Source organism: Manacus vitellinus, unplaced genomic scaffold, assembly GCF_001715985.3.
Source record: "Manacus vitellinus isolate BGI_N305 unplaced genomic scaffold, ASM171598v3 scaffold_18_pilon, whole genome shotgun sequence".
Lineage (NCBI taxonomy): Eukaryota > Metazoa > Chordata > Aves > Passeriformes > Pipridae > Manacus > Manacus vitellinus.
In genome coordinates this window covers 11,477,456-11,490,871 of record NW_021939324.1, presented here as the reverse complement: position 1 = coordinate 11,490,871, position 13,416 = coordinate 11,477,456, and the positions used below count along the sequence as shown (strand labels likewise).

At 39.1% G+C, this 13,416-nt stretch overlaps 1 protein-coding gene across 1 annotated transcript in view; it reads left to right on the top strand.

Annotated features, from left to right (window-relative positions):
- Positions 1-13,416, top strand: part of HOMER1 (homer scaffold protein 1) — a 101,895-nt gene that overhangs the window by 79,640 nt on the left and 8,839 nt on the right. Inside the window, exons 7-8 of the mRNA XM_029958973.1 lie at positions 7,274-7,384; positions 8,966-9,046. Coding sequence (XP_029814833.1) covers positions 7,274-7,384; positions 8,966-9,046 — 192 coding nt within the window. The remainder of the gene's footprint in view (positions 1-7,273; positions 7,385-8,965; positions 9,047-13,416) is intronic.

The following is a 13,416-nucleotide window of genomic DNA, read 5'->3' as shown; positions in this document are numbered from 1 at the left end:
AAGGAAGAACATCATCTAAGAGTGAAGGAAGGTGACAGGAAGTGTGGTAACAAGAAATTTATGAATGGAGTTTTGATCCAAAAATTTATTGCCCATACACCTTTTTTATGTGATGCCTATCTCTTGTCATCCTCCCTTTAAGACTGTGTCCCTCATACCCCCACTGAACAATCCAAACTTAGGTAATAAATCAAACAAATTATTAAAGAAAAAAAAGTTAACCAAGTGTAACTTTCTTCTTAAGATACTGTAATTAGCATGTGGCTAGGTAGCAGGTTGATACTATTTGTTTACAATGAAAATAGGTGAGCATTTGAAAAGTACATATGGATAGGTTGACAATCAAAACAGTGGGATTATAACTTTGTTAGTATTTATCTATGCATTTAATTGAAAGAAATATGTGTGCAGATGGACCGATTGTAAGTGCACAAAAAATGGACAACTAAGTCCATATATTTAGGTAGGCAGTCCTTTCATCTGGAACTGCAAGAAACTGAAGTCTTTCTGTCTTTTTCAGTTTGCCTTAATTAGTTTTTAGAGCAGATTTGCATTTAGGACCCAAGATTTTGTTGTTTTTTTTTTTTTCTGGGAATTCACTTTCACTGAATGTGTCACATACAAGGTAATAATTTGAGGAAAAAACCTAACAAATCACCAGCCAAACTACTCTGACTCTGGGTTGTAAAAAAATAAGTTTTCTCAGAAAGGGTCTCTTGTTCCATCTTCTTATTTCTAAAAAAAACATAAGAAAAGTGTTGAGATATGTTTATCTGCAAGTGAAAAAAAGTATGCATTGTGGAGGCATGCCACAGGATTTTTACATAATTAAAGCTGAAAGTACAATGAAGTACATCCTAAACTTCTAAAACTCTGCAGGGGAATGAGAAAATTACTGAAAATTCTCAGGATTGAAGGATGACGTATCTGTACGGTGTTTCCTATTGCATGTGTTTCATGAACTGGCCAGGTAGCTGGAAAAAGTATTTGCTAATTAGATTGCAGGGAAAGGCATGCCCTCTGAATTTAGTATTACCGTTATTGGTTGCAAATAATAATGCATGGCTGAAGCTCAAAACATCAATTTTGGTAAACTTCTTATATTTTCAAATATTCTTACTGCAGGTTCATTATTTTCTTTACAAAAATTAAGCAGATGATGTAATATTCCTCTTTCATCTTTGTAGAAATGAGTAACTGTGGAAAACATTTTGTTATTTCCACGGCTTGAGGCATCACTGCCCACAGAGAAAAATATATCCTTTTCAGCAAAATTTTCTAATTGTTTTCTCTGTTGAAAAAAGTAATATATTGTTGGTAATGCACAATACTCTCCCCTGCCCCCAGGTTATCATTTTATCTGTGGGTAAATCTTGGAAAACAACAGTACTTAATTTTCTGTCAAAAGTGATTTATAAGTCCATTGTGTGTTTTCTGTTCTTTCAGCATCAGCCTTGAAAAGCAATTTCCCTTGTTTTCTCCATTTTACTATTTCTTAACAACAAAAATCTTTCCAGTTTTTTTTTTATTCTTGAAAGCTACACTGGAATTATTTTTGTGATCAGCTTGTTGCATGCTGTTGTGTATCTTACTACTGTCCATCATTAAGAACTGAGAAGCTTCCTCTGCATAAATTATGTGAAACTTTATGCAGTTAGTCATAGTTTTGATGACCCATGAAACATTGTTTCTCTTCTCCTCATGGAGAGCAGAGGGCTCTTTTTTTCTTTGTGGGACATTCATCTTGAATTATTGATGGAATAATACTGTCACAGTCATAGTTATGATCCATTTAAGGATGTAACTCAATCAGCCAAAATTAATACTTCAATTCAGTCTTCTATGTGAGCAAATTCTACACTGGAGCTTGGGCTAGTAAACCTTGGATATTGCATTGCACAGTAAATAGAAGGAAGAAAAATACCTTATAGAAACAAGAAGTTAATAGTGTCAGGTATATAAAATAGGCTTACAGCTACAATGAATATATGTTGCTAATATGGGTAAAAAACTGGCTGGATGGACAGGCCTGGAGAGCGGTGGTGACTGGAGTTACATCCAGCTGGTGGCCGGTCCCCTCGTACTGTTCTGCAGGGCTCAGCACTGGGGCCAGTCCTGTTTAATATCTTTACTGGTGATCTGGATATGGAGATTGAGTGCACCCTCAGTCAGTATACAGATGACACCAAGCTGGGTGGGAGTGTTAATTTGCTGGAGGGCAAGAAGGATCTGCAGAGGGATCTGCACAGGCTGGATCCGTGGACTGAGGCCAACATATCTATGAGGTTCAACGAGACAAACGCCGCGTTCTGCCCTTGGGTGACAACAACCCCAGGCAGTGCTACAGGCTGGGGAAGGAGTGGCTGCCCAGCAGAAAAGGATGTGGGGGTGCTGTTTGACAGTGGCTGAACAAGAGCCAGCAGTGTGCCCAGGTGACCAAGAAGGCCAATGGCATCTGGCTTGTATCAACAGTAGTGTGGCCAGGAGGACTGGGAAAGTGGTTGTCCTCCTGTCCTTGGCACTGGTGAGGCTTCATCTCAAATCCTGTGTTCAGTTTTGGGACCCTCAAACCAAGGACATTTTGGTGCTGGAGCATGTCCAGAGAAGGGCAGCAGAGCTGGGGAAGGGTCTGGAGCACAGGTGCTGTGAGGAATGGCTGAGGGAGTTGGGGTTGTTTACCCTGGAGAAGAGGCATCTCAGGGGGAATGTTATTGCTCGCTATACCTACCTCAGAGGAGGTTGATGCCAGATGTAGGTCGGTCTCTTCTTCCAGGTAACAAGCAATAGGACAAGAGAAAATAACCTCAAGTTGTGCCAGGTTTAGATTGATTATTAGGAAAAATTTCCTCACAGAAAGGGTTGTCAAGCATTGGAACAGTCTGTCCAGGGAAGTCACGTAGCCACCATCCTTGGAGGTATTTGAGAGACATGGAGATGTGGTACACAGGGACAGGGTTAGGTTGGGGAGGTTGCAGTGCTGGGTGAACTGTTGGATTCAATGATCTTAACGGTCTTATCCAATCTAAATTATTCTACAATTGTGTGATTTTATGTTCTAATCTATCTTGCTTTGTATTTCTGTAGAAGTTGGAAAATTTCTGTATGGAATTTAAAAGGAATTTCATGATCTGTTGGTACTCAAGAAAGTACAAATTTATCTCAAGAAAGTAGTTTGAAAAAATGAATCAACCTGGAGCAAAAGTGGCTCAGATTCGTTCATTCAGTAATTACTTGGGGGTCACCACTCAAAATATTCCTGTCATTCCCATTTCTTTGTCCCTGTCTACCTAAGTCTTTACTTGTGAGGTAGTCTTCTGTGTTTGGGTTTGTTTTGAGAGATTTTTCAGTCTTCTAAAGCTTTGGGCAGTCACTGTCTTAAGCTCACATCAAAGCTGTTACTCCTTGTGTTATATGGCTCAAAGCCTCACTCCTCCAGTCTTCCCAGCAACCCAGTGTGTACTTGCTCTCTGCTGCAATGAAAACCATCTGCCTGGAATCCTGCTGCATCTATAGGCTGTTGACCCTATATTAAAGTTTCCAGAAAGCTCTAGAATGGCCTTTGCTAGGAAGGCCTAGGCTCTGCCAGAACAAGTTGCCTTACTGTCCTATTTCAGTCGATGTATTTCTCCCTGAAATATGCAGTTAAGTATAATGCCATCCATGTGCTAGAGAAGTTTGCACACTAAATAGTCACTAAAAAGCCCTTTCAGAATTTTTTCCATACATGCAATTCTTACCTGGATGATAAATACAAAGTAAAGAAACAGAGACTAAGAACAGTAACTTTTTTCTTTTTAAGTATCAAATACAAAGCCACAATATTGCCTTTGTTAGATATGCAAGGCAGTGCAGTCTTATGACAGCACAATAAAAGAACCTTGTTTAGTCATTTATTGTTCAAAGACTGTTCTTTCAGTCTGAATTCTGTCCTGGAAACAAGACATAATCACAGGTACATTGCTCGATACTGCTGTGCAAGGGTTTGAATGATTGATTGAGCCTTGCTCTTAAACATGAAACACTGAACAAGGAGGTGTCTGTGAAAACAGCACGTGGGAGGGTCAGACTAAAGCATTTTAACTTACTTTTATGCCCCCTTCTGTGCATAACACATAAACAGTTACTTGTAATGATTTTTGGACCACTGGTCATGGGAAAATTAAATTCCATTTGGAACAAGGAAACAGAGCAAGTAAATGCTATTCAGATTTTTGCCTAGAGCTTTATCTTTTGTGACTTGTGTTTTCAATAGCATATTCTTTATATCACATAATTTTCCAGCCCATCTTACTCTATCAATCTTTTTGAAAGGGTCACAATGTGCCTTTCTTTTTTATAGGTACATTTATAAGTACAAAATAACATGATAAAGATAACTTGACATCTTTTCAGATCTCTGTAGGAATGGGCTCTTAAATAAGAATGATTAAGTAACCCATTTTTTTAATTGAGTTTGTTCTCTTTTCCCCATCTTACTGATTTTTCAAGGAACGGTAAACAAAACAGTTGAACATTATTTCCTTGCATAAGCAGTAAGAGATGGATGTTTGCCCAGAGAAAAGCTGGACTAGAGTAAGACATCACAGCCCTTTTAGTGCTGTAATTAATTGTCCTTCTGGGAGCAATTGCCTCTGTTGGGAAGGTTTGTGAGAGCCTCCTTGCTTATTTCTTTAAAATAATCAACAGTGTTTGCTTAAGCAATTTCAGTAAGTGTGTTGAGTTAGTGTGAACCAGAGTGTGCTCAGGAGCATTCATGTGAGCTGTGCATCTGGCAGGGTGGCTGCAGAAGGTGTTTTTAGCCAGCAACAATAGCCTAGAGCAGTAACATTTCATCCATCACAGTTCAATCCACCTGCCTCCTTGAATTCCAAGCTTGCACCAACACATACATCCTCTCGGTGTGTATCAGGCAGGAGGAAACCATGTGGAGAACAGAGGGAGTCCAAGCGCTTCATTAGTCATGGGATGAGAGACTTCTGCACGCTTACTTCCAAGGCACGAGATTCTAGGACAGAAGTCTTTTGGGGATTAGGCTTACTTTTGTCTTTCCAGTTCCACATCTGTCTTACATTTCGTGTAAGTGAACATTCACTGTTCTAGGCTGGAGAAGAACCAGTGGGTCTTGCTGAGTGCAACAGCAACTGAACTTTTTAAAAGAGATTGTCTTCTTGTAGGTTGCCATTCAACATCTCAGCAGGAAAGCCTGGAAATGTTTAAGAAGTTAAACATCAGAAGGGGTGAAGGTGAAAGAGGTGAATGAGTTTGACAGTCCCAGCAAAACTTAGGAAGGAGCTCCTCATAAACCAACAATGTCAGAATTGTGGCATCTCTGCTGGATGGTAGAGGTTCTTGACTGGGCAAGATCCTGAACAACCAAATGTGACCTCAAAATCGGCCCTGTTTTGAGCAGGAGGCCTCAACCAGATGACCACCAGAGTCCCCTTCCAGCCTAAATTACTCCGTGCCTCTCTGATTCTTGCTCTGTCTAGTTCAGACACTTTGTAGAAATAGGTTTGTCCCAGTCGTGTGTTCCAATTCTTTGTGTAATTGTTGTGGTGAATACTGTAACAGTATGATGGGAATCTAAATAGAGATATTTTTATGTTATTGAAGCAAATTGAGAAAATTATGTAAGACTTCAGTTGTAATGCTCAGTGGCATATAAAACTAAGGAAACTGCTATTACTTTTTGCCATGAGCACTGATATTTCCTTTGGGACAATACCAGCAAATAAAAAAGTACTTTAGGGTAGGGGAGAGGTGAGTTGTTACCAAGCTGTATCCTACTCCCTCATTCTCCTTACACCTCTCAAGAATTTGGTCTAATTTCAGTTCTCTACATTTATAAACTTGATGAGCAAAAATGTCTAACCAACTGCCTTCCAGTAGAAGAAACTAGAGTCAATATGGCTGTTACAGAGGTTTGTGCCCTGTGATTCAGAAAGGAGAAGTTGGTAGGGATTTTGTTTCAATTTTCTTGCATTTAATCTTGTATTGCCTTTGACTTCATTCAGTAATCTATTTTTTGAGCCTACAAATAGTTCAGAATTTGAAATTACTAGCATCACAGTGGCTTCACTACCTAGAGTACATTGGTACTGGAGGGTATCAACCTTGATTCCCCAGGATATTATTTTACTTAAGAAATACAATTGTCTTGGAGAATGCCTGCCCTCTGTCAAAGTAGTCTTAAGGGCTACTTCTCTGAGAAAGTTAAGTGGAAACTTAAAGCTTTTCATTGCAGAATTGGGTAGCACTTTGTTTAAAGCAGTTTCTGGGCCAGATTTGTGGGTATATGGTGCAGCTCTGTTGAAGACTATATATTAAGACTGGCAGACTCATAATTTCTAGTGAACATAATTAGTTATGAGGTTTTAAATAATATTTTTAATATTTTAACAGTTTGTTATAAAACAAAAATGTTTTAGTGCACACATCCATGCAGACATGCAATACAAGAGTTCTCTTATATTCTGTCCTGTAATGTGAGAGACTTTTCTGCTAGACTCTAGCTGCATGGATTTTATTCCTTTGATGCAGAAGCTACTTTTCGACAACTGTTTTTCTGTGAATGGCAGGATATTAACATCCTTTTGATTAGAAAATAAAATGGAAGAGCATACCAGTGCCAGGTATCTTAACTTATCCAAGGGCAGATGGAGAGTGCTTACTTTCTGCTAATGCAGAGGAACTGGGCAAACCCAAATAGTGACATTAGCTGTTGGCTTTGTGTCTGAGACATGAGATCCAAAAGTTGAAAGTTGGCAGCTGTACCTTGGTAGCTGATTATCTACTATTATAATGTTGATGCTGAGTCAGAAAGTGGGGATGTGAAATGTTAATTGGCTTGCTAGGAAGTGTGTGTGAGCACTGTGGCTTAGAAAATGGTGTAACATTAAAAAGTGTCAGATGGAGAGGTTAGTTAGAGAGACAGATATGTATTTAGTCACCAAACCATCACTGTTTCTGTAATGGTAATTCAGCAGCATCATTAAAATTTTCAATAGTTAGCGTAAGTTTTAATTAATGTTCTTCTCAGCCTGTAACATATAAAATTTATTATTTCCAAGAAGTCATAGCAACCATTTTATGCAAAACAATATATTAAGGAATTTTATGCTATCTTTGTAAGAACACCTTCACCATTTTAATCAGTATGAGTCACCCAGAATTAAGGGTGTATTTCAAATGCAGCTATTGATGGAAATAAGTAATAGTGCCTTGAATATGTTGAAATTAATTCTGTTTGTGTTGCTTCTACTTATTTTAACAGGTGACTGAGCTAGAGTGTGTGAGCAGTCAAGCCAATGCAGTCCACACACATAAAACAGAATTAAATCAGACAATACAGGAGCTAGAGACTACACTGAAGAAAAAAGAAGAGGTATCTCCTAACTTTTTTTTTGCTTTTCTGTTACATCATTTCTAAAGCCTTTCAATATGCTTGTGATGCCTGCTAAATACTGAATTATTTCCTATTGATGATGCAAACTAAATTTTTTTCAGCTTCTTTGAAATTGTTAATGTTTTCTTGTTTATATAATTACGTCAGAACAATATAGAGTTGGGGTATATGAGTAACAACAAAAAAGGTATCAGTTTTCTGTCTGCTTTTACAAAACATCTCTGTTTGCAAAAGTAAGTCATAAGTGGTTTCCACAGTGTCATCACACTAATGCAGTCCAGATTCTTTAAGAAAGGAAGCTGTTTTAAGTATGCTTTCCTTTTTGTGGAGAGTAGAGTTTGAAACAAGTAATACATCAATGCCTTTCTCTAGCCAGTCTGTTTTTCAAGCTCTATTAATATAGCTGAATTCTATGGTCCATAAGATCAGCACTTTCCTTAAACAAATGCCAAGGCTCCAGCCTGAATCTTGATATTTATTGTACCATGTGCCTTGGGCTGGACCAGCAGCAAGAAAATAAAAGGAATTGGAGTAACACCTGCACTGGCATAGGTCCTAGAGGAAAGCAGATCTGTGCCACAGAATGATCAGGAATCACCCCTTTGTGAGTAGGAAAAAGGAGGTGGAAGCAGCTGCATGTGAAGGATTATTTGCCTGTATAAGAGCCCTCCATGACAGACGCAGTGGCCACTGGTGTGTATGTTTGGAGGGGCACTGGGAATTGCAGGGTTTTCAAGGAGGATGCAGGAGAGGCACAGTCATTACAGAATATCCTCTCAAAATGGAGCAAAGCCTCTTCCAAACTCCCTCATAAAATGCTTAATAGATTAGGCTCAGGTTGGTAATGTTTCCCATTTTGTTGCACATTCACTTTTGAATTATGCTAAGCTGTTGACTGCAAAGAAATCTTGCCAAAAGGAGTTCTGGGAGGTGAATATGCCCTTTGCGGGAAGAGTACTTAATAGTTTTAAGTTTGATATCTTTAGTTTCATTAACTCTTCTATTCTTGTCTCCTGAAAGTAAGCTAAGAACAGTTTCTCTTCCGTTCATTATTTCATCTTTATTTGTTATTTTTATACCTTATTACTTTCCTCTTGCTAACATAAAGATACTATTTCTTTTAGGCTCTCTTTTTATGGAAATTAATGGTTAGAGCAGATTATTTTTTAATGCTCAGCCCTGACATAATAAGCAATTCACATTCAAAAATTGGATTTTTTTCTTGAAAAAATGGAGGAAGATAGATTCTAATAGAATTTAAAGTAAAAATTTGTTTTTCTAATTATAAGGACCCTTAATTTTCCAGGAAGAAATTACTTCATATCTTTTGTGTGGGAAAAGAAAATTTGGACTTTTATAAGAGAAAATACTTGTTTTCTTCAGTTTTGGGACTGTGATTCAGAAGTATTGGGAGAAGGGATTCACGTGCTGTGATGCCAAAAACTGCCAGTTTTGGTATCATTCCAATACTTTCTCAGGAAAAGAAGCAGCAGCCAGATCATCAGCACTGAGGCCAAGCCAGGTAACATGTTGCTAGCAACGTTTTTTCTTCTCCCTTAGGAAATAGAAGGATTGAAACAAGAAATCGAAAATGCCAGAGAGCTCCAGGCACAGAGGGATTCTCTGACCCAGAAGTTACAGGTAAGCTATAGTGCCTTATTATTTAGAGAAATTTTTAAATTAACGTTTAATTTAGAGAAAAGGGAAAAATTATTATCAAGTGAGCAGTTCACATCAGCACCTTGTGCTGTATTCACTGGAGATGCCATATAAATATGTAAGTAGACTGCAGTGAAAGTGCTGGGTTGGGATGGTCCTTAAGAATTTGTATCAAAAATTCTACCTGCTCTAAGTTGCTATTTTTACCTGAGGAAACAGACCCAAATTTCATTTACAAGTGCGCAGAATACTACTGATACATGTCCTGGGCAGTTCTGGTCTCATTTTCACAGCAGTATCTTCCCATAGGTTTTGTGTGCCACTGAAACTGTCAGTCTGTGTATCATTGGGCTGGGATGAGTTTGTATTCAGCTTTTAAGCATGCTCTGAGAAAGTAAGGGTTAAAGTGTTCTTGTGTAGTACAGGCTTTAAAAACACACTTCAACATGTTCTTGGAATTACTTAGAAACATGCTTTTGTTGGTTTTGGGGAGTTGTTTCTTTACTCTGTGTAGTGCCAGATACCTGAGGCTACTGGAATCAGTGTGCCCTCGGTTTATCCTCCCTTGCTCCATCTGAGCTCCTGTCTGTCTGTCGCTGTACCAACCAGCCATAGACGCCTTCCTTGTCAAACCTGCCTCTGACCCAACACTTATGTGGATTAAAAACTGGGTTCATGCTTCAGAGTTCTGAAAGAACTGAAAACTCAGGCATTAAATAACTCCAACCCCGAAGTGCTGAAAGGGGAGCCTCACTGTTCTATGGCTCAGCTTAAGTCACACTGAAAACAAGCCCCATCAGATCAACCATATCTGAAAAATCATGAAGCAGGTATTCTTTGAAATGCATTACATGAATTGGAACTTCCATGAACCGAATTTCAACCTGCACAATAAACCACATAAGATCAAAATAAGTTTATTCATTTTTCCCCATTCTTAAGTCAAATTATTTGTAAAAAGCACATTATTACTTTGAACAATCTTTGAAAATTGTTTTGAAAACACCTGAGCTGGCCTGTTTCAAAAATTATTGGTCGCTAAAAATGGGAATTTTCAGCTGAAAAGGCACTTACATGAGACACTTAAAAGGGACATTACAATAAGAGTTAGAAATTGTTCTAGCACTAGTGTATGCAATAATTTCATTGTAAGATCATATGAAAAGTAATTGTGAGGCAGGAATTAGCTATCCTTAGCAAGCAGGATTATGAGAGTCTAGGAAGTGATGAAAGATTAGAAAATGTTAAGTTTTTATTAAAATCTGACATCATTAAGTCAGTGGTTTCCTTTCAGTATATTTGTATATAAGTGATTGAGAGCAGGCCTGCAGAGAAGGACTTGGGAGAGATAGTTGGCGAAAAACTCAACGTGAGCCAGCAGTGAGCTCACAGCCTAGAAAGCCAATGAAATCCTGGGCTGCATCAAAAGCAGCATGTCCTGCAGGTCCAGAGAGGTGATTCTGGCCCTCTAGTCCACTCTTGTGAGACCCCACTTGCTGTGTTGCATCCAACTCTGGGATCCCAAACATAAGAAAGACATGGAACTGTTGGAGCAAGTCCAGAGGAGGACAACGAAGTTGATAAGAGGACTGGTGCATCTCCCTCATGAAGACGGGCTGAGAAAGTTGGGGCTGCTCATTCTGGAGAAGAGGAGGTTGCACAGCAGCCTTCCAGTATCTGAACAGGGCCTACAGGGAAGCTGGAGAAGGACTCTTTGTCAGGAACTGTAGTGACAGGAGAGGGGGGATGGATTCAAGCTATAATTGTCCTGCTTTGGTTATACTGGCCTTCTCTGAACCACTTCACCCTACATCTGTGACATCAGCAAAATGGTGTTTTCTTCTCTAGCTCCAGATTGTCTCACATCTGCTCACTTATTTAATTCATCATTTATTTTCAGGGTGATTCTCTCCAGGGTTCATACTGTTTGTCTTACTCTTTGTTCTTTTGCTTTATTTTTCCCTCTTGTGCTTTGCAAATGGATTATCTCACTCTAAGCCTGTATGAAAAATGCTGTACAAAGAAATTACTATTTCAAGGTGTATTGCATTTCTGATACACTCATATCAACGGTATAATTAGAAATCAATCATTGGCAAATTCCAGTGAAGAGCAATATGTTATTACTGTGAAGGTTAAGTGTCGGGGCCTTTGTTACTTAATAATTTCATTAGCAATGTAGAGAAGTTGTATCAATGAGTCACGATTAGTGTGACTCTCACAGTGGCCAGGATATCTTTATTAGTATGTCTGATTCCTGAATATAGGTGTTGTGTATGATTTGAATATTTTATTCCAATCCTTGCACTGAATTCTGCAAAAGATTATTACAGTGCAAATAACAAATATAAGTAATAATAATTTATTTATTTTGTAAGATAAAACAATATGAGTAATTATTGTATGATGAAAGAGCTTGAAAAAAACAGTGTAAAATACACTCTGCAAAGGGCCTGAATGTGTCAAAGAGTCAGTTTATTGTTAGATGGGATCAGCTGCAAATAAAGGGAAATGACACAACTGGGGGAATGGATTACACTACGTGGATACCTCTCCACCTCTTCCAATTAAGAAGCAACAGTTTTGAGGTAGAACTGATTTGAAATAGGAAGCCGCACGTAATTTGGACATGAACTTACAATGCAATAACATTGCAAAAAGCATTAATACTAATCTAGGGTAAATACACTTACGGATCAAATGTAAATTTGGGAAGAAGCATTTTCCAGAAATTAAAAGCAAGAGCTCCTGGCATATTTCAATTTAAGACTGTCCGAGGAGGACCTGAAAGATGATTTTCAGTGCTAGTTACAGGCCAACAGGATGTTCTATTCTGGCCTAGATATCAGAATATAAAGCCCTATATATATCCCTGAATTTGTTCCTGCTTGCCTGCTTGCAGAAATTAATTACCTCTGGGGTAAGAGCAGTGGCAAGGAGACTTCCCAGAGCACACAGATTTGGTGAGAAGAGGAACAGTGATAGGAGAAGCAGGACCATGAACAGATACTGAAAAGCAGCAGTCAGTTTTCTCTGAACTAAAGATATCATTCTGGCAGAGCTGAGAATACCTTGGATTTTCCTTTTTGTCCTATACTACAATTAGTTGGCCTCAGAGGGTCTTGAGCCTGTGCAGTCACTACACCAGGTAATACTTGTAAGTACTCAGCTTGGAAGGCAGGAGCAGGCCAATGAAGGAGAGCCTTTGTATGGTGTGACTGTCTTATAACCACTTGGCTTCTTCATTTGTAGCAGCAGTGGAGTAGCTAATCTCTACACAAGCATGTATGTTTTTTATTTATATTATTTCTACAAATACTCTTTTCAGTTAGCTTCATTTAGTGCTTTAGCAACAATATTGTTCAGTGTTGAACAGGTTAATTCTTCTCTTAGTCCTGGCAGCAAAGGGTGATCCCTGCTCTCAGCTGTGCTGTCAAGACCAGTGCCCAAAACTCCATAGTTTTTAACTTGCTCATTTACATGAACTAAGGGATGTATTCAGTTTGGCTTGGATGTAACCCTGGGCTTTGCAAGCAGCCACAATTATGAATCAGTGATGGTCTTGATGTTCTGTCTTCTTCACCTGCACCTACTGCTGTGGTTGGGAGCTGAAAGTGAGCACTGGCCACAACACCCCATCCCTCCTCTGTCCAGGGATGCAGCACCCAATCAACTTCACCATCAAACGCCTCACAAGTGGAAACCTTTCTCAAGCCATGGACTTTGACACAGGGCTGCTGTTTTATACCTGTTACTCTTGAATGCCCAAATATATTTTTTGTATTAAGTCAGGTTGTTATGTCCTATGGTTATCTGATATTTCTCCAGTATAAATATCAATATATTTCTTAGCTTTAGAGGTGACAGAAGAATCACAGCAAATACAGTGGGAGAGTTGGAGGGCTGAAAGAGGAGTTGCTCATGCTATGGGAGCATGAGCTCCCCCTCCCTATTGCTTTGTAAAACTAGTTGTAAAAACTCAGAGCATTTCATAACTGAAATTACAAAATTTAGCATGAATTTATGAGGTGTGCAATGAATGGAACAAAGAACAATATGCTATTCCAGACTCACATGACTGCTACATTAGTAATTTGATCAAAGAGAAGGCATCTGGTTTGCACAGGGCTGAGCAGCCGCGACCTCCCTGCCCTGTCAGGTGCAAGCTGGAGCGCAAGGAGTCCCAGTAGGCTGATGCCAGGGGTTTCTGCTTGTGCATGAGAGCTGAGCTTGCTCAGGGTCAGATCCCCTTGACTGTGTCTAACATGCTGCCCCCCTCATCTTTCCACTCACTGTGTGGGAATTGCTTGTCCATAGAGCAGTGTTGGCTCTCCTGCTGTCGCTGCTGCCAC